This window comes from Eleutherodactylus coqui, chromosome 1 (genome assembly GCF_035609145.1).
Source record: "Eleutherodactylus coqui strain aEleCoq1 chromosome 1, aEleCoq1.hap1, whole genome shotgun sequence".
Lineage (NCBI taxonomy): Eukaryota > Metazoa > Chordata > Amphibia > Anura > Eleutherodactylidae > Eleutherodactylus > Eleutherodactylus coqui.
Genome location: NC_089837.1, coordinates 156,472,086 through 156,498,781, shown reverse-complemented (window position 1 = coordinate 156,498,781; position 26,696 = coordinate 156,472,086). Strand labels below are relative to the sequence as shown.

Below are 26,696 nucleotides of genomic sequence, written 5' to 3'. Positions count from 1 at the left end.
ATTACAAGGAAAGGGAACCCTATGTAAGGGTAACGCAGGGTCCAGCATACTTAATAACTGATAGTTACAGCTCACCTCTTCCCTTTCCTTGCACAATAACCTCTGTACAGCTCACAGAGCATGTCCACAATGATTTCCCACAGAGGTCATTGAGTTATCTCCAAACACCAGTTTCCTATGGCTCATAGTAACCCCAATAATCATGTAAAGAAATAGAAAAAAAATTGCCATCAGAAAATAAAAATAGATTAGAAAAAAAGAATCTGTCTCTATCTGGTTTTAATAAGAAAAAAATATATATAGGTGACATATTCCCTTAAAAATGGTTGTGCGGTAGTCACGCCAGTACACTGCTTTCAAGTGAAGTTCCACTTTACAAGAATATTTCCTTTACATAATCGTATTACTAATTTTCTTTTTACTACTTTTGTGATAGTCAAGCTTTTAAAAGACAATGGAACCAAATCCCTTAAAATTACACCACACTGTAGAATACCTGTTATGAGTCTCTCTACTGATCTACCTGTTTACAGATGAGATGAGTAAACCCATGAAAATGAAGTTTGCCAGTGTTTCACTGACACGTCATAACACAATGGAGGTTGAAATAGAGATCTGATATGCATTAAGGTTTTTCAGACTCTATTGTCTCATGCATGGGAATTATGATTACTTATAGGAAATTCACCAGTAGGTAAAAACAAGCAAAGCAATTTTTTACATACTAGAGGCGGATTTCCTTTTTTAACCCATGAATTTTCCATGGATTCCATGCAGATTTTCAGTTTGATGTGGAAACTGTGCAAATTTAGTAGCATCTCACTTGTCATGAAGTCGATTACTGCAGATTTCACCGTTATATAACATCCCCAATAAAAAAATAAATAAACTACATTTAGGCTATTGTAAAAACAAATCATTTATTTAAAAAAAATAATCACAAAATTCAACAAATCAGGTCTATTCTATTAGGGCATTCACTGACTCCAAAGCCCTTTGACATTTGGATATCCTGAACATTTCTGCCTCCTAGGTGGTTTGAAATGTATCATGCTGACATTAAACAGTACATAGTCCTAATGCTATAAAATCTAACAATGGCAAATTTACACTTTGAAGAAAGGAAATGTATATTTTTTTATCAGTTGCAAGACAATGTCATATATACACATACACCATATTCCATAAGGATAATGCACTGTAATTGTACTGAAATGATTAGAGTTCTTTGAACATGTTGGGAAATGGTGTTTTGCACCACTAGTTCTTATTCAAAATGAATAAGGAGCTGCAGGTCCCTGACATTTGGGTGGTCTTGTACATCAAGGTTCCTATATGTTCATGTATTATCAGATGATGGGAGCATGGCTGATCTCCTGGAACACATATATGAAGAATTCTTTATGCAATTCTCAGTTTATATTGCAATAGGAGCCACAATTAGATCAAAGCAAAACACAAGATTAAGGTAGCAAGTCCTTGGATATATTTTTTTATTATTTTGTGCATTTCCTATTTTTAGTGGTCCTTTAAGAAAGCCAAGAATGTATTACCATTGAGGGAGTCTACAGGGCCCCTGAGAAGAAGGGATGCAATGAGGTTCACAAACTCCACAGGTCCTGCAACATTAGTAAACATGGGTGTGAGGAATTGACCCAAAATCATGTAAAGGAAGTGGAAGCATATAACCATGAATTCCTCCGATTGGGGGCAAGATAGCGCTAATCAGCACCAGGGGACACTATCATAGAGCACCTTTATATGGCGCAATAGTCGGGTGCATAAGTGCCTGGCAGCTGTCCCAATGGCTCTTACTCCTGTACTTTTGCGCAGGAGCGACAGTCACTCAATAAATTAGGCAGAGCACTCTGGAAATCTTTTCCGGTCACCCTTCTCCATGCAATGCAAATGGGCCGTCTTTCAAAGATTGAATGACTCCTGTTTACACTTAGCGAGACGTTGTTGTTTAGTTGATTTGTTTCAGTGACTAATGACTTCCAACCGATATCCCGCCGGTGCCCTGCCCCTGGCTGTGTGTACACTGGATAACCATCGCTGAAAATTGGTGTTTCCAGTGATTATTCGGCCAATGATCACCTTGTGTACAGGTACCTTTAATCTATGTTTTGAGGGATCTTCTATATATACTACTGAAGAGTGAACTCTTCTAAAATCCATGCAACATTTAAAGGGTTTTCCAGAACTTTTTGGATTATTTTTGATGAACGTCAGGTGTCCACTGCTTGGGATCCCCGACGATCAGTTGGTTCACTATACTGCTGTCAGAACTGACAGTGCAGGAAGCAGACTGTGCTGACCATAGAGCAGTGACCTAGGTAGCTATTGAATTCAATGGGAGATGTATCTACAATACAAACCCAGGGAGCTGTGCTAGGGTCGTGTGATCTGATTCCTGTGCTGTCCATGCTCACAGCATCACCAGCAATCAGCACTTGGCAGGGATCCCAAGTGGCAGACCCCTGAGGATCATCAATTCATGCCCTATCCTGCGGACAGTCTATAAATAGAGAAAATCCAAAATGTCTGGGACAACCCCTTTGATTCCAAGAAAACTATTACATAATATAGCACAGTTGGACACTTGGGAAATATATTTCTGTTTTATTGGTCCCAGTTCATAAAGTCCAAGTTATGCAGTAAGGCTGCTGGTTTACATAGTGGTTCATTAAATGCAATAAATAGTTATTTAGCTCCATTTAACTATGACAAATGAGCTGTTCATCCCTTAATCCCTCGTTATGCAAAAAAATAACCTTTTAGAGTCTGATATGTATAAGTGCTTAATACTTATAAATGTGTGTATTGGGCAGCAATTAGTGATGCTATGTAGGCTATTAATATAGAAATGCATTTTAATGGCCATTAAGCAGAATTGGCAATACTATGTACAGTACTTTATCATGACGGATACTTACATTTTTTATATATACCCCTATCTACTCTCTTAGGGCTCAGTCACACGGTCGATTTTTAAGCGCATGTATAGGTGCGATTTTAGCTCGTGTGACTGAGCCCTTATGCTCTATTGTTGTATATAACACCTTAAAAAGACAAAATCAAGGGAATTTGCTATTTTGTTTTTGACTTCACTTTGCCTAATACTTGCATTTTTGACCTTTTAACCACAACTCTATTAATAAGTTCATAACTATCATCGTTTTACTTCCAGGCCAAGATGTTTTGAACCACTTTCATCCAATTACTAGAATAATGGATTGTATTGCTGGTAAAGTAGCAGGTGATTTTGGTAAGTCCCAACGAGATATTCAGTCAGTATCACTCTGAATTACACGTAATCTTTTCCTGTAGAAGGTGCATTCTTGTTGTAGCCTCTTGATGGTGGGTAAGACGTTTCTCTTTTTGGGCAAGAGCAGCACAGAAGAGCACCTCCCAAAATGGCCAATGCAGCACCAGCCCAACCAATAAATAGAGCTGGACCAAACTCATACCTAGTAAAGAACAAAAAAAAGGAATTACTTTTTTTCCTGGTATTTGCATTTGGAATATGTAGAATTTTTTATTTGAGATCTGGATGAAAAGTCGTATCATGCTACTTGCAAAATGATTCAAGCCACACTTCCTTCTCTATCAACAGATTTCATTATCTTCTATAGGATACTGTCTTGATACATCCCTCTACAGCTTTGTCATTTCAGTGTGCCTTATGCCTCATCAATCAGAACTGTCAGGAGTTTTTATTTTCCTTATGGGCCAGTTTTAATACATAAGACTAGCTGACTATCTGAGTGGAACAACTGGAACATCAGCCTGCAGGGTAGTTTCACATGCAGCATTTTTTGGCAGTGTTTTATACAGTTTTTTTGAGCCAAAGCCAGAAATGGATCTAAAAGAAATGGGAAATATAAATGAAGAACTTATACTTCTTCCTGTTGGATCCACTCTTGGCTTTGGCTCAAAAGCTACATGAAAAACTGCCACAAAGCAGCGCAAAAAACAACTGTATGTGAAACATCTCTTACTGCTTCAGTCCAAGTGATACATGAAGAAACACCTCAGTACTGAGGAAGATACGATTTCTAGCAATTACAATCTGAGCTAAGTACCTGGGTTCATATTATTTTCATCATACATGTCATTTTATGTAGCCCGCAGGAACACATCAGGGTTGGAGCAGAAGCAATGCTCCGAGCCCAGTATAGTGGCTGGTGCTAGTAATTGCAGGTGCAGCTGCCTGTAAAATCCATTTTAAATAATTCTCTTCAACTCGCCTGCAGCTCTGGTCCGGCAACGTAGTGCAGAGTCTTTGACCTCTGACATCTAGGTAGAGTTGAGAAGTCGATTGTAACAGACTCAGTAGCGGCTGCTGCCGCCGGTCTGGTGGTGCAAGCAGGGTGAATGTAAAGCCCGTAGGGATGCTGTTAGAGAACAATGGGTGGTTGTGTTTGGTCTCTGTCCAGGCAGAATCAATATAAGGGACACTGCAACTTCTTTGGCCACTATGGGGGTTACTTACTACTGGGGCCACTAGAGGGGTCACTATTACTACTGCGGTCACTATGGAGGGTCACTATTATTGTGGCCACTGTGGTGGTCACTATTACAACTACGGCCACTATGGGTACCACTATTAGGGCTCATTCCCATGGGCGTAAGTGCATTTTGATCGTAAAAGTTGCTTACGCCTGCATTTTTCAACCACTCCAGCGTGTTTTTATGTGCGCAAATACACTGCATATTTGTGCGTGCTAAAAAGAACGCAGACAGGCACATTGAAATAGTACGTAAGGCCGAAAAAAGACACATGTCCATCCAGTTCAGCCTATTACCTGTCAATGTTGATCCAGAGGAAGGCAAAAAAAAAACAATGAGGTAGAAGCCACTTTTCCTCATTTAAGGGAAAAATATCCTTCCTGACTCCAATCTGGCAATCAGAATAATCCCTGGATCAACAACCCTTATATACAAATATACAGTGTGCAGGTTCACTGCGTATTCACTGCATACTTGCGCCCATCCATTGACTTCAATGGCCTATTTGCCCCAAAATCGATCATGCCATGTATTTTTTCATGCAATTGTGAAAAAATCTGCTCATGTGAACGAACCCACTAAAATCAATGGGTTCTATTCACTGCGCATTGCATGGCCAAAAAATTTAAGAGTAATACATTGCACAAATTCACTCAGGGGAAAGAGCCCTTACTATACAATTACAATTGGCCCTTTGAAGGCAACTATAAGGCTGATGTGGCCCTCAGTGAAAATCAGTTTGACACTGCTGATGTACTTGATGGATACAGAAAGATAAGTTAGCTTTTAAATCATACAAAGATGTCTTCACAAACTACAGGAATAGCTACAAATAGTCAAGCATATTAGAAAGGTTCTATTTGGAGGGTAGAATTCCTATTTTTCTATTGGTACTGATTGTTAAACGTAACTGCATTCAAAACAAATACCGTATGAAGATATATATAAAATATACCGGTATATACTGAAAAGAAGGCTGGTTGTACAATGAATTAAAATGCTGAGAACATACCTGGAGTTGGTTGGTGTAAATGCATTATAGAAATCTCTAGCGATTTTGTGTCCATACCATGCTGTTGCAACAAGAACACAAAGTCCTAAAGAGAGAGAAGAAATAATTCAGTTGAGACAAGTAATAATGTGAAATAAATAAAAGTCAGTAGTTTTTGATTTATGACTCTTTTTATTTACGGTAAATACGTCATTTGAGGGATATATGAGTAAACAAAGGACTATGGATGTGCGCATCATAAGTAAAGACCTGTACACATATAAGATAAAAAACAATGCAACTTTGGAAATGATTACAAAAGTCTTATGGTTTGTGTATACAGCTCCTGTGCAAACCTATGTCTATATAATCAAACTCTGTCCATAGCCTGATCCTCCAGTTACAGACTGTACTCCCTACTGTTGGATGGACCAGTACTGATCATATTATCACTGCACCCATCCTTTATATTCCCCTGCAGGTTTCTTGCCCTGAAAGCATGGGGAAAATGTCTCAGATTAGCAAAGCACACTATTAGAGATGAGCGAACGTGCTCGTTTAGAGCAATTACTCGATCGAGCATCGCTTTTTTCGAGTAACTGCCTAATCGGGCGAAAAGATTCAGGGGGCGCCGGGAGTGAGCGGGGGGTTGCGGTGGGGAGTGGGGGGGAAATAGAGAGAGAGAGCACTCCCCCCTGTTCCCCCCCGCTGCCCCCGAATCCTTTCGCCCGAGTAGGCAGTTACTTGAAAAAAAGCGATGCTCGATCGAGTAATTGTCCTAAATGAGCACGTTCGCTCATCTCTACACACAATACATTGGGCAGTCTGAAAACCTGGTGGACAAGAAGTGGGACAAATTGCAGCAGCAACAGGAGGGAACCAGGTGTGTTAATTATACACTCTGCGAAGCTAAGGGCCAATTTAAACTACACGATGGAACACCATTTCACATTTGTGTGTATATATGTATATACATTTATATAAATGTGTGTGTATGTATATATATAAGTACTTGGAAGTTTGATACGCCTGTCTAATCTGTAAGATCCTACTTAGTAAACCAAAATATAATTATTCTTACCAGCAATAAGGAAGAGAGCCCCGCCTACGATTCCAACCTTGGCTTTCTTCACCTCATCATCTTGTAGACAAGTTAGACACTTCATTCCTACTGCAGCAATACAAGCAGCAAAGAAACCGAGAAGAATCCCACAGATCATCAGTGCCCGTGTGGCCTGCATAGTGCCTGAATAAAGAATAAAATGTGTCAGTATATGACATTTGTTAGTTACTTACGGTATGCACGACACATTTTTTTTCTAATTCTGACCATCCCAATATTCCATTCCACTAATCCCAAAATCCCTATTAACAAAGCTGCGGGGAGCCTGTTCCTGGAATGCTCTTCTGTGCAGTCCTCATATTGGAAGACACTTTGGCCCTGATGCATGTAGGACTGATACAAAAAGACGAAGGTAGGCAATAGTATAGTAAATTGCTCTACTGAACAACGGCTCTAAAGAGCCAGTCAGCAAAAAATGAAAATTTTTGATATGATACATATTAAAAATGTGCTCCCAGTGTTATATGAATAAAGCTTAATCATTGTGTAATGAAAAGTTATGTAACTTTCAAATGCACTTTGTATTTCAGCTCCAAGACATCTGTTCTTCACTTGGTTACATCCAGTGGATAAAAAGCCATACAGAGTAAGGGCAAAAACATGGGCATAAGCGCAACTCCGCTCGCCGCTATGGAGTGTAGTTGCTCATGAACATGTTTTTTTTTATAGAACTATTCAAACTCCATGCCATATTGCATGAGTTTCAATAAATCAGTGGGAAGATAGATCCTGCTCTATCTTTCCCATGTGTAGTATTAACTACATGTGAGAAAGATAGGGGAAGTCCTATCTTTTCTCATCCGTACTATTAAGAGGCAAGAATACCGCTAATAACACCAAAACTATTGAAGTCAATGGTTTTATTTCGTCCCATATGCGACCATGATTGCCACAGCCACATAACGAACCAAAATCACTCATGTGGAAAAGCACTAAAAGATGCCATTGTATCCAGTCTATGCTCCATTAAATGCTCCATTAAACAGAGGATTGACTTGAAGCCAAAAATATTTTAGACGGGTGCATAGCTTATAATATACTATAATTTCTCTATATTCGTACTGAAACATAAGACCCTTTCAACCAGTGAACACAGTTTCATTGGTAACAAGGTAGCTAAACTAGCTCTCCAGTGCGAGGAACATGTAGAAGACCAAATCAGAACTCATTGCTTGAGATAAGGATGATTTAAAGCCAATGGGATACTGGACTCTAGTGAAACCTCAATGGAGTTTAGATGGAATAAAAGCTCACACACACACTACCATGTTGAATCTAACAGGGAGACAATCCTGGGATGCTTGCGATTTTTCCCTAGGAACATACTACTAGGGTAGAATTAACAGGGGCCTTATTATAGGGGATGCGGTTGCACCGGTGCCTAGGAGACTTAGGGGGCCCATAAGGCCTCTCTTCTTCATATAGGGAGCATAGTACTATGAATAAAACATTATAGTTGGGGGGCCTGTTACAGGTTTTGCATTGGGGTCCAGGAGCTTCAAGTTACGCCTCTGGTAGAATATATAACACAAAGCTATACAGGGGGCACCATATAATGGCACAGGACTGCCTTCATCTCTGTAGTAAGGAGCTACAGGCACTCCATGTGCCTCCATACACAGATATGCCTGTAGGCACCCTGCAAACAAAGTGAATTTTCCTTGAATATCAGACCACAGATTACGTTTTTTTTCTCTGCCAGTGTTTATATTGCATAATGAAGTAGCAAACAGTATACTGAGTATATTGCCTTGGGTGTCATTAAACATGATACAGCAAGAGGCATGATTCATAATTTTGCTGTACAAGTCACATGGTGTCTAAAAAGCCTTCTCTGTGTGTCACATCCTGCTTGAGTTCCGTAATGGGGTATACAAACATTATAATATTCCTTTACTACACGTTGCTTTAAGATTCTCTAATCACAGAGATCAAACTGGTAGTATACAGTATATCCTGTTCTGTTATTCATATGGCTGCCCGTAAGACGATGTTCGACAAATATTCAATTACTTACATGTCCTCAAGTAGATACAAACAATTTAGCTATTAATAACAGTGGATGTTGAGTTTAATGTTTTGGTATTTTTTACAATTGCTTTATATCTAATTTATTATGCTTGGCTGACGCTGTATTATTTTCATGGCTGACCAGTGTTATTATGTCTCTACACATCCCAGATTAGGTGACTGCATAATAACATCTTTGAAAATCTTCCTGTTCTGAATTCTCTGCCAAGTTCTAACTTGAAAAGTAGCAACGTTTCTATCTTGTAAGCAAGTTTAAACTCAACTCTGTTTTCTTTGTAAGTTCATCCAGAAGATTCTTCTACCTCCTGATGCACGGAAACCCAGCCCTAATGTATTCTTTGTGTGTCTATGAAAGTTTTTTTCACTGGATTACATTTTCTTAGAGATGAAGAAAAACAGTAACAAAGTCTTGGCCAACTCTCTGTTTTATTTAGTTATTAAATGTTTTTAGTAATGAAATAGTTACATTTTGTTTTACATTTGATGAGTCAACTGTTCATGTCCAGTAATGTTATAAATAAATAAGTACATAGGAAGACCCATATTCTCTTTTTTTTCAGTTCATTATGCAGCCCGTATCTGATTGAGATTTCGGACATTTGTTTTACATTTTTAATAGAATCTCAAGTCTCAAAAATCGGAGCAACTTGAAACATCCAAAAATTTGACTTTCCTACAATTAGAAATACAACTGTGCCATCTAAGCTGTTTAATGCAAGCGGGGAGAGCTCTGTCACCCCATAGGTTTTCACTTTGCAGTTCAATGAGTTGTCAGTAACAGCCTGAGACCATCATGTATATGTGCTAGTAAAATACTGACAGGCAATAAACTAATACACTGCAGTACAGGATTCATTTCTATATGGTATTGCAGCATAATAACTGGGATAAGAAAGTTTAAATGATATTTATACCTCACAGTAAATGACTTCAAGAATAATAGTCAGTTACTGTTTTTTTCCTATTAACCACACCTAAAAATATTTGTCACATTAAATATATCTGAACTTTAAAGGGGTTTTCCCACAACTTAAAATTGCTTCGCATCCACTCTGTACTTCATGGTTGCTGCTGACCAGGACATGTGACTGCTGCAGCCAATCACTATAGAAGGTCACTGCTGTGGCCAGTGATAGGCTGTAGCAGTCACATGTCCTGGTCAGCAGCAACCAGGAAGGACAGAGTTGCTGTGAAGCTATTTTAAGTTGTGGGAAAAAAACCTCTAAAGAAAGTATGATAGAAAAAAGAGAACACTACATCTTTTTAAAATGTTACTGTAATAATGTATAAAGCTATTAAATGTCTATATTTATTGGAAAAAACATGCCTCCATAAACTTTACAACTAATTACTCCACCATCTGCAATCAAATGTCTTTTACAATTGTTATTAATGCTTCACATCACAGTGCAGAATTCATATTTCCTTCAATAGCAAATAATTATCATGGCCACAAAGCAGCACAGCACTCCTCCGCCAGCACAGTACCACCACCATGGTTCTATCTTTGTATTTGGTCTTAAATATTGTTCATTTAAATATGCAAGATATAATGGGATCTGCTCTGTTCGGATACCTCCAGGTTTGATTTAACTGTCTAAACAATATTCTATCAAATGAATACAGGAACCTCGGTATTCATCACATGAATGGAGTATTGATATTATTTTTATATTATCATTTTTATATTATATTATTTTTATATTTTAGTAGAGGTTTGATTTTAGCTATTAAATCACATTTTTCCTAGTCTGTTTCTTATATTTGGGTCACAAGTAATGACCTTAGCTCATATGTAGAAGCCAGCAGTTACTTGGCTACTCCTCCAATAAGATGTGTGACTTCCTGTGTGAGTTGTTATTGCTCCTTAGGAATAACTTTCCCACAAGTGTCACTTCTGAGGCGATTCACCAGTGTTCTTTCCCCTTTTGAAGATAATGAAGTAAATTTATGAGGGCTGTCTTATACATAGACAGCATAAAGTTAGTGAGATAGTCCAAAGATGCCTCAAATCTATCACAGTGTTGCATGCTGTTTGATACATTTCACACAGTTTTGGGCACATTTGACCTTAGTTTCCCACTTTATACAGCGTCTTTGTGATATACTTTAGAAAAGTTTTTTTGAACCTAGAAACTGTCACCTATCAGTACTAAATTTGGCGCACTTTGCAACTCAACAAATTTGTGCCTCCTTTTTTAGACACTTTTGAAAAGTGTCTAGCAAGGAGCAAACATTTGTTCTTTTTAGTGTAAATCATTTATAAACTTGTCTAAAATGATTTGCACCAAAAACATGAAGCAACTAATGCCAGAATTATGGCGCACCTGGAATAGTTCATCTGCCCCAATGAGTTTCTCTGTGGTTTGATTTTTTTCCAGAGCCTTAGTTTATTCCTCCTAAAGGCTTATTTATCCGTGTCCATTTATATATATATATATATATATATATATATATATATATATATATATAATGTCCCAACAACCCTCTTTTTCTTGATTGCGGCATATAGAAGAACGTTTGTGGTGACTACATTTACATTTGAGGGTGTTCAGTATTTGTAATCTGTAAGACTAATACCAAATTACTGATGCTTGGTTAAAAGTGCTGCTACTAAAGGTGGAATGTAAATCGCTTTGTTGACTGCAATAGGTTGACCTGTTGCAGTTACCACGACGATATGCAATAAGAGAACAAGGCATCGACAAATAAATATTTCAGTGTTTTATAAAGAAGCACAAAAGCACATAACAGCGACATTTCAGCGCTGGAAAAATTATTTGGTGGTGTCTTTGACCCTTCTTGCATATTGGATGTCTATGGTGACATAAGGTGGAACCCACACACCTCCACCTTTCCTGGTGCACATGATACCTATTTAATACACCAGATGCTAAAGGTGGAGTAATCCGCTATTTTAACATTTTTTGAAATGCCTTCCCACAACTACAAATGTAGACACTTAATGCATTAAACTGTGGCACAGAACTTTTTCTTGTTTTTTAATAACTTTCAATGGATGTTGTTGTGTTGAGATAACGTGTTGCAGCAAGTTTTCAACAGCCCGTTAATCTTTACTAGATCTGTAGTTTCCTTAGGAAGCTTATACCGTTTTCTAAGCTGATACAGATTTCTATCTTCTCTTTGTTCTATTAAAGGGTGCTTTTACATGGGACTACTGTTTGGCGCCTAAGAGCCTGATGGCCATCCTGGCGTTGTTTGTTCCAGTGGTTTCACATAGGAGCGATGATCACTCACTGAATGGAGGCACTGAACTACAGGCAGCATCAACTGGGGCAGGGATGCTTGTTGCTCCCGTGGCTGTTTTTTTCTGAAACTCTGCGGTATTTCTGAATGAATACACTTTGACGTTTGACTAAAAGTTGAGCTCCGAGTCATGAAGACAGGCCACACCGGCCTCTCTCTGTCCACTGTATGAAGGGAAGAGAGCTGTCATTCTTCATGTAGCAGGTGGGTAGAGGCTGGTGTGGCCCCCGTGGCTCAGAGCTCAGCTATGAGTTGAACTTCAAAGTGCATTTATTCTGAAATGCCATGATGTTCCAAAATAAAACACCCATGGGGGCAACAGGCATTTCTGTCCTGGGTTCATACTAGCCGTGGTTTGGGTAGCATGACCCTGATGACCATTTCCCTTTAAAATGTGTTGCCTATAGCCAAAATTCTTTCATTTGAACGTGGCTTACCCTTTTTATTCTGTTAGATACCTAAAACACTCAGTAGATGCCATCAACAGGAACTACTGATTTGCTGCTGCCAATGATACAGTTCAAAAGTACAATGCAAAGCCATCTGGATCCCCCCCAAAAAGTATTCTTATTTTGTATGTTTGTCTGACATAAGTAAGTTGAGCTCTAGGCACAGACCAATGTGAAGTTTCATTTGGGAAATATTAGCACTATATAAAGGGAAAGTGTAAAGTTGGAGAAGTGAAAGGTAGTTTGACCAGCCATTGGTACTCAAAATGACATTGCTGTCTAGTAATGGCAATGCCAATATCTCTGATTTACTTGTTGCTGAAGTGCAATCAGTGTGGAGATAGTCTTCTTGACAGGAGTGGACCTACAGTATCATATAGCAAGGTACTAGTGCCTAGTAGGTACAGAGTGGCCATTGCTATCTAAAAACCAGCTAGCAGCTATTTACAGTCTATGAGATTACATGTAAGGATCTCTTCTAATAAATGTCATAGGTTACAAATACTGGTAGACTGTAAGGGACAATAACAGAATGCTTTATGGTGAATTATTAGCAAGGAGTCGGCTTCTGTTTTCGCACAGGGGGCGCTCTTCGATGTAGCCACCCTTGATCTTCTGCTTGGAATGAAATGGTTAATACGGTACATTGTAAGTGGAATGTTATAGAGGGAAGGTTTGGGATTCTGTTAATTCTTGTCTTTTATGTTTGGGAGGAGAGTTGTTTTATAGAAAATATGCAGCTCTCCTGGGTGACTACGATGACAGGTCTGATCTTGTCTTCAATCTGTAAAGGAGACGTGTTCAGCATTGTTAAATCCTTACTTAGCGAGAGAGATGTGGATCAGCCACCTTGGTTGTATGAAACTTAGCCTCTAACAAGATCAGTAACCCTTGATTAAACTTAACTTTTATGTCTCAGGCCACAAATTGATCTTTTTCTGGATAAAAAAGACACCTGACGATTGTTTCCTCAGAGACTGCAGTTAAGATTTAATGGCCTTCTGATAAAATCTTTATGCATACAAGAGTGTTTTAGGCTGACACTTTTATTGCCCATATTTTTATAATTGCCCAACAGCTTCTGTGGCTGCTGTAATATTTCTTGTTTAGCAAGTCCCCTAGTAAAAAGAATAAAGAGATGTATTAGAAAGCTGTGAGGCAAAGGCTTCGGTCTATACTACTAGGCAAATCCTCAACATGCTAATTTTCACCCATTCCCTGATAAGTACATTTGGAACAGATGGATTAACCGTTGCACAAGATCTATAAAGATGTCTAAGGCATGGGCCTTAAGAATGAATTACTATCATGATGAATGAATTACATTGCCCCATCATATGAAATTGTCCTATACTTCTGTACACACTGAGACATATAAATCCACTCCACGTCCCCCGAAGCCAAAAAAAACCCCAAAACAATAAATTTAAACCAATAAATTATTCCTTTCGGTCAGCTCATTTAGAATTCTATCAATCTGTTTCTTTACTTGTTTAGACTTGCCAGAAACACAAATGATCACCCAAAAGCTGCCCATACACCTACAAAAACTGTCGGACGAACAATTGTCCGTCTTCCCCATACACACGAACGTTTGGCTTGGGTGAGCGTCCATTTCTTTAGGGAATTAGGCCGTAGCCAGACACCTCTGGTGGCTTATTCCCCGGGAAACAAAGGAATTGGGCGTTAAAATTCACTGTTCCCGATCCTTTTTTTCCCCTGACATCATATTAGGAGAAAAGTTGAGCCACCCTTATACATATTAAAGAGTCGCCTAGCCCTGCTGTTATTGGCACGTTCAGACAACTGAACTAATGTGTATGGGGGCCTTAAGGTTACCTTTACACGTGATATTTTTTCATGATTTTTTAAATCAAAAAATACTAGAAAAATCTCATTTTTTTCCATCAACATTGTTACAGGTGGTTTTCTTGCTGGAGTTTCTTGGCCACACATACATTTTTTCGCCCCTTTTTTTCCTATAGTGAAAACATCTTAAAATGCCAGAGCCTGCTGTGATTTTGAAAAAAACGCCATGGACCCAAAAAACTCAGTAGAAGTAAGAAAAAATAGCGCAATAACCTGCATTGTTCATCATAGAGTGTTTCATATTTTATTTTTAACCTACAGCTAATATCTGGACAAATTTTGTCACAAGAAATTGGCAAAGAAACGCCTACAATAAAAACACTGTCATTTTTGCAAAAACAAAACTGTGAGGCAGATTTAACAAGTGACTTCTGATAGTTTTGTGGAAGAGGAAAGTCACAAAATTTTGCACATGGCTATTTTGCATAAAAACGTGTAACTTTCTTTTTAAATGCTGCCACCACTACTTTTTTTTTTACAAGTGGGAGTGGCTTAGAAGTAGAGGTGTGGCCACTCACTGAGATCAGAATTACTATAATTTACACCAGAAACTGGCATCAAATATTGCTGAATAATATTCCAGCCTATAACTTGCATACATTGCAGATTTCATATCCTCAGGCCATCCATGTGCAGGAAAAAGTTTTTAAAAGTTTTTTTTTCCCCTGAAAAGCTCTTTCTGTGAAACCACCCTAATAGTTCTCAATGGGATTGTCATATAGCCTTCCCAGGGTGGTTTCAGATGTCCGTAGGTCGTATGGAGCATAGTTGCGCCTCAACTAGGGAAGTTTCTTCCCTTTCGCTGGCTTTTGAAACTTTGCGCCGTACCGCAAGAATTTGAAAAAAAAAGTGGAAATATAAGTGAGAATAATTGTTTATCACCCAGCTTCTACATATATAGCTATAAAACAGTGGAGAGCTACTCCATGATTGGTGATTTTTTAAATTTGAAATTAAATGCTTTTTTAAAGGGAGCTTATTATCACCTATGAGCACCATAACTTATGTCATGGTGCTCATAAGACAGGTCCAGAGGAGAACAGGGGGTGTGCTTCACATACTTACCGGGATCCCCGTTCCTGCATTGCTACCCGTGGAAGTCGGCATGCAGACAGTGCAGTGGACACATATACTGCTCTTTATAGGTATGCGCACACAGCATACAGAGACGAGTCCGCTGCACTACCCATGCACCGACTTCCATAGGTGAAAGCAGGAGAATGGGAAGCCAGGTAAGTATGCAAAGCACAACCACGGACTCCTTAGGACCTGTTCTATGAGTGTAAGGGAAAACTATGCAAAGTCATAAGTGAATATTCATGCAATATTTATTCGCACAAGCGAACAGTTGAGCAAAGGTTTAATTGAAAGTGCAAAGCCCCAACCTCAAACATTCGGGAATGTTCTAGAAGCCCTGCAGGTGTTCTATATAAGGATATCAGCTGCGTCACAGCTCCTGTATGTGTAGGGACTGCAGCACAGCAGCAACTGTGTGAAAGGCAACAGGGAGGAGGCTACAAACACAGCGAGCAGAGGAAGTATTGGAAGCCGTGTCCCCATACTGGACAGCAATTAGGGGAGCTATCAGCCCTGATGACTAGGGGCCAAGCAGCGGAGCCTGTCTGGAGCTACAAAAGAGCTGCTACATGAATGCTGCTGAGTGTGCAAGGTCCAATAGACTATAGAGAACAGCTGAACTTAAAGAGCTGACCCCATGAGATCCACATGCAGTTGAAGCGTGCCTCCCGCTGATAAGGAGTAGGTAGGGCCCCAATGTAAACATGCAAACACCCATTAGAGTAGTGTTTGCTAGCATGCAAGCCTGCTGGAGGAATGGGGAAAAAACTAAGTTGCGGCAAACTGGGGTATGTTTAGTGGAATGTTGCCTCAAACTGGTTATGACTCTCCTGTGAAGCGACAAATAAGCCATTGTTAAGTAAAGTTTATTCTTATAGTCATGTTGAGTAGTCATGTGGGATGTCATCTTAAGTACAAATAAACTAGACCTAGGTTCTCAGCCTGTAGTATGTTTACTTCAGAGGGCACATGTCTTTTGGGGGTGCTTGCTCTGTGTTCATTATGTACTTTCAATAGCACAGTGTATAATCATACCCTTGAGGGTCTTGATTTCTTTAAGTAGGCTGAGATTAAACATTGAGAACACCAGACTAGACCATACAAGTTGTATATATCTGTGATTGGTTAAAATGAGCTAAGCTCATCATAGCCTTTGCAACATACTATGAAAAGTGGCCCCATGTCTTGACTTGCCCTTACTTGCCTATAAGGCATAGCAACATTCCTGTAGTAATGGTATACCTGAGGGGCAGCAGAATGAATTTTAACTTACATGTCATAAAATAAACACTGTCTAGAACATAACATTTATACAATTCAAGTGCAGTCGGATAACATCTAATAAAAATGTCCCAAAGCAGCTTTCATTCCAGCTGAACTACTCCTGTGGAGATCAATACGATCTAAGTGGGACAGTTCTGTAGTCTGTCAACTTGTAATTGCCAGCTAACTGTGACTGAATAATAATATATCTGTAATACAACTCAATCTCAAAATGTTCCCCTGGTCATCAAGTGATCCAAACTAAACATCATGTAGGGAAGATAGACTTCGCTTCTTGTAGAAACAGCATCATGTAGCCCTTTATCTCTCTCAACAATCTCTGGCTCAGTTGACTTAATATGGAACTGTTCTGTGGGTGGAATTGTCTGGCTTCGAACGTTTCTCTATGGTAAATGTATAGAGCCCCCAATTAAGTTTTAACCATAAAAGTCAAACAGTAAAACTCTCAAGAAAAGTCAAAGAACAAGCAAATGGATCCTAAGAATATCCATTGACCTAAACAGTAATATGAGGTCATGATTTTCACAGTCAATGAACAAGAACCATATGTGGTTGTTATTGAGTTAATATATCATACACAAGTTAGTATGTGTAAATCCATATGTTTGCTTACTGTACATGCCTGATATGTCTGTCAGTAACCTGAAGCATACTCTTTACTAGTTCACATGATAAATCATGAGGGTTTGCAGATAAGAATACTGTTATGTTTCATGTGAATGACTTAGTAAACAAGTACTAGTACAAGTAATAGTGGTAGTACATTTTCCATAAATTCAATATTTCTCATTTGCTAGTGCATGCCCTCACCATTTCCCACCTACACTACTGCCAAGCCCTTCTCTGTGGTCTCCCATTCAACACTATTGCACTCCTTCAATCCACCCTCAACTCTGCTGAATGACTAATCCACCTCCTTCCTCATTACTCCTCTGCCTCTCCCGTCTGCTAATCTTCTCACTGGATGTCCATTTTCCAAAGAATACAGTTCAAAATATTACCATTGACATATAAAGCTCTCTGTAACCCATTTCTTTAATCCACATCTCTGGATACCTCCCCATACATAATCTTCAGTCCACAAAAGACCTCTTTTTCTGCTCTCCTCTAGACTGCTCATCATATAACCAGCTCCGAGACTGCTGTGCATCCCTGATACTCTACAACTCACTTCCCCTAATGATCAGACTTCCCCACTATTGAAAACTAGTAAACTAAAAACCTACCTATGCAGAGAAGCCTACAACCTAGAATAAACTCTACTGCCGCCACACTATCATAAGAACAACTTCTAGCTTCACCTTCTGTCTCATTCCTTGCCTTGTAGATTTAACCACAGGGCAGGGTCGCACCCTGTATCAGTCTGTCACTCATACAGTTTATTGGACTAATTTTTATCTTTTACATTGTTCTTAAACCCCATTTTCATACATACAGAATTAATGGCGCTTTAGACTCACAATTATATTACAAGGGCATCAGGTGAATTAATGAATTAGGTGACCATTTGTGAAATAGATATCAGATAGATATGCGATAGATAGATAGATATAGATAGATAGATATGAGATAGATAGATAGATAGATAGATAGATATGAGATAGATAGATAGATAGATAGATGATAGATAGATAGATAGATAGATAGATATGAGATAGATAGATAGATAGATAGATAGATAGATAGATAGATAGATAGATAGATAGATAGATAGATATGAGACAGATAGATAGATATGAGATAGATAGATAGATAGATAGATAGATATGAGATAGATAGATAGATAGATAGATAGATAGATAGATAGATAGATAGATAGATAGATAGAGCTACCATTACACATAACTAATTTTAAGTTTTCAGAAAAAGTCAAATTCAAACTTAGCATAATTGTACTTACTATCCAATTTCAGCAAAGAATCATATGATTTGCATTGCATTTGCCCTGTGCTCTGCATGACGCAGGACATCCACAGCCCTTCATAGGTCACTTGTGCTGTAATGATGGCGTCTCCAGCAAAAGATGACATCTTCCATTGAGGAATAGCTGTTGCCACTATAAAACCAATCCACCCTACACAAGCCAAAGCAAATCCTAACAACTGTAAACCTGAATTGGCCATCTTCTATAATAAATATAGTGTGGAGTAAAAATAAATGATTTCCTCTAAGATAATTCAACTAGAGAAAACTGCTCTGGACACAATGTCTACCTATTCTAGAACTTATTTAAAGAGAGTTGATGAGCTGCTGAAGAGTCCAATAACTAAATGCACACTGTTATGCCTGTCAGTCTTATTTAAACTCTCTCCAGAAGTTCTCCTAGTGGAGGACAATGTTAAAACAACAGCATCCAGAGGGTAATCACTCCCATTGCATGATCCTTCCTCCATCACCTCCCACGGCTACTTGTGATACCACATGTTTTCTCCGAATTGCCTGGGGTTAGTGGCTTTGCTCATTTCAGCCCTGAAGTCATTGTTTTGCATTTAATCCATAATAGATATTTGCTAAGCCAGGTGTTTTCCATACAGAGACAAGAATAGTATATAGAAATGTATAAACAGCTAGAACAATACCATGGAAAATAGATGAATCAGACCTTCACTACACAGGCTTCTGCTGTATAAATAATAGTTGCTTGGGTAGAATTATTATCTAGTTGTTTTGAAGCGATGAAACCTATTGTAAGGATTTATAGTATGTTATTATGGGTTTATCCAAAACCTGAATTTACAGACAGATAAAATGCTACAAATGTAAATATGCAAAGTATGAGAACAATGTTTGTTTCAGTCTGATCCTGAGGTTCACCACTCGTAGCTTTACAGTTTGACACATTATGAGGATCAGATTACTTTTAGTCTCACATGGGATTTCTAGGAAACAGTAAAGGTTTTCATAGTGCCGTTGGTAAAAACTCCAGCATTTTGGTAAAACACCTGTATATTCTTAATTTGTTGGTCTCTAGGTCCCTACCTATGTTGCCTGTATTTTTGCTAGATGCTTGTAGCAAGAGTCTTCTGCTATTTGGCATTTGCACAGGAGCATGTAAAAGATAAGTACACATTTACTGTCTGGGGCATATGCAAAGGAGCAGTTGTGTGGTGAAAGCCATCCCTCTGCTTCTGCTGAAAGGTACAGGTGTATTTCTCTTTAGCTTGATGGCTTAAACAGAAGGCCATGATTTCGGAAGGTTTTGCAGGCGTGAAAAGCACATCCGCAAAATATGTCGAAACGTAGCCATTGATTTACATGGTTTTGTTTTAATGTCCGTGTTTCTCACGTGATATTATGATGTGTTAGAAAAAATAGGCCTTGCCCAATCTTTATCATATGTAGTTTTTATATGTGCGAGAAACATTGGGCGGGACCTATCTTTCTAGTTTTCTTTCCCAGCGTAAAGTCTAAAAAGTAAAAAAAAAAAACAATTTTGGACTAGTTCATGCAAAAACATGCTACATAGCGGCGAGCGTACTTGCACATGCACCCCTCTGAAGAACTCCTGACTATTGATGTGGGTTAAGATAAGATAACTTTCTGCGCCATGATATCACTGTCAAGGTAAAATTTGCTGCATCTGTTCTTGTTTTTAATGGCAGGCCATCTGCATCATGATCAGAATGCACTGGGCAGCAGACCAGACCTAGGAGGGGTTAAGCAGCGAGGGAAATTAAGATGGCAGTCATGGTGGCCCTACTGCTCCTCCTGGCAAGGCGGTAAGTATGGTCTGGACATGGTGCTCAGGAGTGGAAAATTTGGCAGTTCTCACTGCGTACTACCTGCGGAGTTGGGCAGGGGAAGATGTGTTTTTGTCGTGACGCCAGTCTGCGTATGGGTAGGGACCCATTACGAGCAAAATAATAAATCTAAAAAGTAGAAAACTAAACAAAAGTGGGGGATCAACCTCTGTCTTATCTGGAGTGCTTGGTGTGGTACCTCAGTGCAGATGTTGACAATAGAATAAATAGTGGGAAGTGACTCCAGGAGTCGCGTCGTAAAGTAAACCAAAACTGTTTCTATTCTTTAAGAGCAGAAGAGAGATAAACTTGATTTGTCGCATACAGTTCACATTAATAGGCTTTAGTAGAAACGGTTACAGCTAAAGACATTAAATGGGTTCTGTCATTAAAACAGAAAAGTTCCATACTTACCTATTCCTCCCCCATCAGTCTACTTACCAGATCTTCACCTCCCCTATCTTCTGCTGTCTCCTGCAGTCTGGAGGGTGGGGTACCTCACTTCCAGCTGCCCAATTCTTCTGCTTCCTGTGACATTACATACATTTACAGGCAGTCTCCTTCCTGCCGGCAATGTAGGTTATTTCACAGTTCACAGTCCAGCATGGGCAGTGCTGAGCTAATGCCAAAAAAAGTCACAGATGACCTTTCAAACATTGCAGAAAATCTGACTGTGTCAGACATTTTCAAATAGTCGAAAGGCTGCCCATGAAATAAAACAAGACAGATGGAAGAATGTTGCTAAGTGTAATAAACCTGGATTTTGTAAAGTTTAGATTGTACAATATTCCAGTGAATGGGATGTTCACCTGAAAATATTGTGCATAAGATACTGGTGTAGCTATAGTGGCCCCAATTACAACCAGGTCTCTAAGCCTAAGATGCCCACTTGCATACCCCCACGTTACTGTGTGTTCCTTTGCATCTCTAATCTTTCCCCTTTGCACAGCACGGTGCTGGTGCACAGCAGTGTGTGCAGTCTACATCCTCTTCCCCTTTTTCCTCAACTTTGGTTCCTTTACTGCTCTCAGATGCTGGAATTGAGGAGACCGGAGGAGGCAGCATGCACATACTGCCATGCACCAGCACCACACTGTGCAAATAGAAAAGATTAATGATGCTATGGGCCCACAATGACCAATGTTACTCTTGGGGGATCAACCTTAGGAACCACTATTACTTTTGAAGGAAATGCACACAGGGACAACTATTAGTTGAGGGTGAGAAACATAGATGGACTGCTATTACTTGGGGGAAGGAAATTGACGTACAAAGGGACCACTATTACTCTTTTGGGGGAGCACAGTGGAACCACTATTACTCTCCAGGGTGAGGGAAAAGAATAGAGGGCCACTGTTACTCTTGGGGGCATTTTGAGGGACTGCTATCATTCTTGGGAGGGAATTGGCCAAACATAGTGCCCACTATGATCTTGGCAAGTGGCTGAGACTTATAGAATACCATTATTACTGGGGGAAGAGGATGCACAGAGGGAACAATATGACTCTTTGGGGGCAATGCACAGAAGGACCACTATTACTTTGGAGAGGTGTGAACACATAGATGAATCACTATTATACTTAGGGAGAATACACAGAGACCCCTATTACCCTTTGGCAGGGACGCACAGAGAGATCACTATTACTTGGTAGGGAACACACAGAGGTACCACTATTGGAGATCACTATTAATTTGGGGATGCTCAGAGAAGCTGTAATTCCTAGGGAAGGTGCACAGAGGGGATCACTGTTAGTTTGTAGAGGCAAAGTCAGACAACAATTACCTTATCAGAGACACAGTTGGAGTAGTATTACTGTGTCACGAACGATGCCTTACAGCACGTCCCAGTAAAGTTCACTCCTGTGCTGTTACACAGGAGCATTGCTGAAAGCAATCTATATATATAAAGCTGAAAGCCCTCACTGACTCACTGACTGACTCCCTGACTGACTCCCTGACTGACTCACTGACTGACTGACTGACTCGCCAAAAGTTCTCCAACTTCCCGATATCGTAGAAACATGAATTTTGGCACGAGCATAGATTATCTCCAAAATAGGAAATAATAGTATTGGGTCCCAACTCGATTATTCAATTCTAGCGCAAAAGAATTGGCGTCGAAATTTTACATACATAATCTAAATCTGTCACTTCCCAATGTCATAGAAACTTAAAATTTGGCACGGGCATTGATTATGACATAAATAGGAAAAGCTAATGGGTCCCAACTCGATTATTCAATTCTATGCGCAAAAGAATTAGCGTCCAAATTTTACGTGCGGAATGTAATTTTTTCACTTTCTGGTGTCAGAGAAACATAAAATTTGGCACAGGCATTGATTATGTCATAAATAGGAAAAGTTCATAGGTCCCAACTCGATTATTCACATCTATGCGCAAAAGAATTAGCGTCCAAATTTTACGTGCGGAATGTAATTTTTTCACTTTCCGGTGTCATAGAAACGTGAAATTTGGCACGAGCATTGATTATGTCATAAATAGGAAAAGCTAATGGGTCCCAACTCCATTATTCAATTTTATGCGCAAAAGAATTAGCGTCCAAATTTTACGAGCGGAATGTAATTTTTTCACTTTCTGGTGTCAGAGAAACATAAAATTTGGCACAGGCATTGATTATGTCATAAATAGGAAAAGTTCATAGGTCCCAACTCGATTATTCAATTCTATGCGCAAAAGAATTAGCGTCCAAATTTTACGTGCGGAATGTAATTTTCTCACTTTCCGGTGTCATAGAAACAGGAAATTTGGCACGAGCATTGATTATGTCATAAATAGGAAAAGCTAATGGGTCCCAACTCCATTATTCAATTTTATGCGCAAAAGAATTAGCGTCCAAATTTTACGAGCGGAATGTAATTTTTTCACTTTCCGGTGTCATAGAAACGTGAAATTTGGCACAAGCATTGATTATGTCATAAATAGGAAAAGTTCATAGGTCCCAACTCGATTATTCAATTCTAGCACAAAAGAATTGGCGTCAAAATTTTACGTACGGCATGTAATTTTTTCACTTTCCGGTGTCATAGAAACGTGAAATTTGGCACAAGCATTGATTATGTCATAAATAGGAAAAGTTCATAGGTCCCAACTCGATTATTCAATTCTAGCACAAAAGAATTGGCGTCAAAATTTTACGTACGGAATGTAATTTTTTCACTTTCCGGTGTCATAGAAACGTGAAATTTGGCACGAGCATTGATTATGTCATAAATAGGAAAAGCTAATGGGTCCCAACTCCATTATTCAATTCTATGCGCAAAAGAATTAGCGTCTAAATTTTACGTACGGAATGTAATTTTCTCTTTCCGGTGTCATAGAAACGTGAAATTTGGCACAAGCATTGATTATGTCATAAATAGGAAAAGCTAATGGGTCTCAACTCGATTATTCAATTCTAAGCGCAAAAGAATTAGTGTCCAAATTTTACGTATGTAAACAAATTCTCTCACTTCCTGATGTCATTTTATATAAAGGAAACGTCGCATGGTTGCCTCCCCGTGGTGTTTCCTGGGTAACGCAGAGAACTATGCAAAATGGTGAACTTATGTTTTTCCTCAGTATCTCTAAAGTAATCACGACTTCATAAGCTTTTCTGTGTGAACACCAGATAAACACCAGTACCAAATTAACTCGGGCGAAGACGGGTATATCAGCTAGTATATATATATATATATATATATATATAATATATTTTTTTTTATTTCAAAGTGCCCCAGTGACAGGGGAAAACATTCCCCTGTGGTGACAGTAGTTACTAACGGATCTGCTCTGGGTCTGCTCTGGGTCTGCAGTGATCGCTCGGTCAAATAACAAAGGTAACACTTCCACTTTCTCTCTTCACTACATGGTGCTCATTGAGCACTATGTAAACTGCAAAAAGAGAAGGCAAAAGTAGTTAAAAACCACTTCTGCCTTCTCCTCAGGGTCCTCAACTGTGAATGACAACTGAGGACCTGACCTGCTACATTGCCGGAGCTTTGATCGTGTGCCGTGTTTTTGCTACCCTATTTTAAGCCCAGGAACAAACACCATAAATTTATTTTGCTTGATCCTAAAACCACTCTCACAAATCTATTTTTTCTTGCGATTACTGCAGCATTTTGAACGCTCCCATTGATTTCAAAGGGGTTTCGCAGGCATACGCCCCAATACTGCGCTTTCTATCCCTGTGATTTATGGGCGCTCTCTGCTCTATTTTACCCCGATTATTGCACCTCATCACCTGTAACAATGATGTGGTGTGTTAAAAATCACTGTCAGACGCAGTAACCGGTGTCCGAAAATGGCGGCTAAATCATGGCGTTTTGCCAACCCTGTGTGTGAGAGTGGCCTAAGGGGCTAAAAAAAGCATATTTCATTAACCATATACGAATTACAGTCATTTCCTTAAATGGTTCCACCTAGTATATCACTGGTCAACACTGAAATTGTTACTGACTTTAAAAGGTCCTAATCTGTAGTATCTTGATGTGCTGAATATAAATATGACCCTGAATTTTTTTTTTTGGCTCTCGTTCTGAAGATATTTTATATACAGATAGTCCCCTACTTGCGAACAGGTTCCGTTCCAGGAGCCTGTTCGCAAGTCGATTTGTTTGCAAGTCCGAACAAATGGTTGTATGGAGCGGGATCGCGGGTGGATCCCGCTCCATACAACGTCGGGTGCCGGCTGTTCTTACAGTGGACACCCGGCGGCAGCAGTTCCGACGAGCCGCGCTGCTTGTCGGAACTGTTAGCACTTTAAATACCGCTCTGACAGCGGTATTTATAGTGTTAACAGTTCTGACGAGCGGCGCGGCTCATCGGAACTGCTGCCGCCGGGTGCCCGCTGTAAGAAACAGCCTGCACCCGACGTTCAGGGGGCCCGTACAGCATCCCACGATGAGATCGTGGGACACTGTGTGGTTGCTAGGCAGCCGGGGACCTCCTGAAAGGCCCCAGGGCTGCCTATGCAGAGTGCCCATCAAGCGCACGGCTTGATAGGCGCTCTGCAAAGACAGCCCTAGGGCCTTTTAGAAGGCCCTTGGCTGTCTAGCAACCGCACAGTGTCCTGCGATCTGACCGGACAGGCTTCTATCAGGCTTGATAGAAGCCTGCCCGGTCCCTGCACAGTATGATGTAATGCCATAGCATTATATCATACTGTGCAGGGCAGATTGTTCGCATCTTGCGAAATTCGTAAATCGAATGTTCGCGAGTAGGGGACTATCTGTAGTTCGTTTTCTGTGTTTCACTATGTAAATTTATCCATTAGGACTGTAACAATATCCTTACAGTTACAGTTACAATTTGAGCCAGACAGCAGCCGTGTGCTTACAGGACCAGTGATGATGTCATCATCATGTGATCAGTCACTGCCTCTGAGCTTATTACCTCACACCTAACCCCAACATAACTACTACACCATGTTAACTCCCACAGTACCAGTGTACGTATCAACACCTAATTGCTAGTGTACTATATAAAGCCCAGTTGGAAAGGTTGAGCATTTAAAATATTTTTGCTATATTTGTGGGTAAGTGACATTTGCCAACTAGAAGAAAAGTATCACTTCTCAAGTGAAGAAGGCATATCATATTTAATTCAGATTCAGGATTGGCGACCAAGACAAGCCTTGGGCTCCGGATATATGCTGTGCTACCTGTACAACACAGCTTTCTCAGTGGTTGAATGGCAAAAGACCATAAATGCCTGTTGCAGTTCCCATGGTGTGGAGAGAGCCAAGCAACCACACAAATGACTGTTACTTCTGCTTGGTTCCTCCTCTTTTCAGTGGGATAACGAAGCAAAAGAAGTCTAGAATACTCTACTCCAACTTTCCGTCTGCATTGAGACCAGTTTCATTAGATATACAACTTACATGTGTTTCTTATGTGAGTGGGATAGCCGAGCACGGGAATTGCACTACTTGCGGAAGGAATTGACTCGCAGACAAAATGTAGCAGTTGGAGAGAAGAATATCCAGCATCCAGCTCTGGTTGAGGCTCACAAAATCCTGCTACCACCCCTTCACATCAAACTTCATGAACGCCATGGACCGGACTTCGCCAGCTTTGTGATACCTTCATGAGGGAGGGAGTTTTTGTGGGCCCTCAGATTTGAGAGCTCTTCAAAGATGACCCATTCAAGCATGGAATGCTTTTCACCTAGTGTCTACAAACTTTCTTGGGAATGTTAGGGCAGAAAACTACAAGGAATTAGTACAAGACATGCTGATGCAGTATCAGAAACTTGTCTGCAATATGTCTCTAAAGATCGACTTCTTTCATTTCCATCTGGATTTCATTGCAGATAACTGTGATATGGTTAGTGATGAACATGGCGAATGTTTT

The 26,696-nt window shown here is 39.7% G+C and overlaps 1 protein-coding gene across 1 annotated transcript; it reads right to left on the bottom strand.

Annotated features, from left to right (window-relative positions):
- Positions 1-901: 901 nt before the first annotated feature.
- On the bottom strand, positions 902-18,894 carry CLDN1 (claudin 1). Its single transcript, XM_066602093.1, has 4 exons — positions 18,504-18,894; positions 6,585-6,749; positions 5,525-5,609; positions 902-3,470 (listed from the first exon to the last, which is right to left on the bottom strand). The coding sequence occupies exons 1-4, from the start codon at positions 18,724-18,726 to the stop codon at positions 3,308-3,310; spliced, it is 636 nt and encodes a 211-aa protein (XP_066458190.1). The 5' UTR covers positions 18,727-18,894; the 3' UTR covers positions 902-3,307.
- Positions 18,895-26,696: the final 7,802 nt, after the last annotated feature.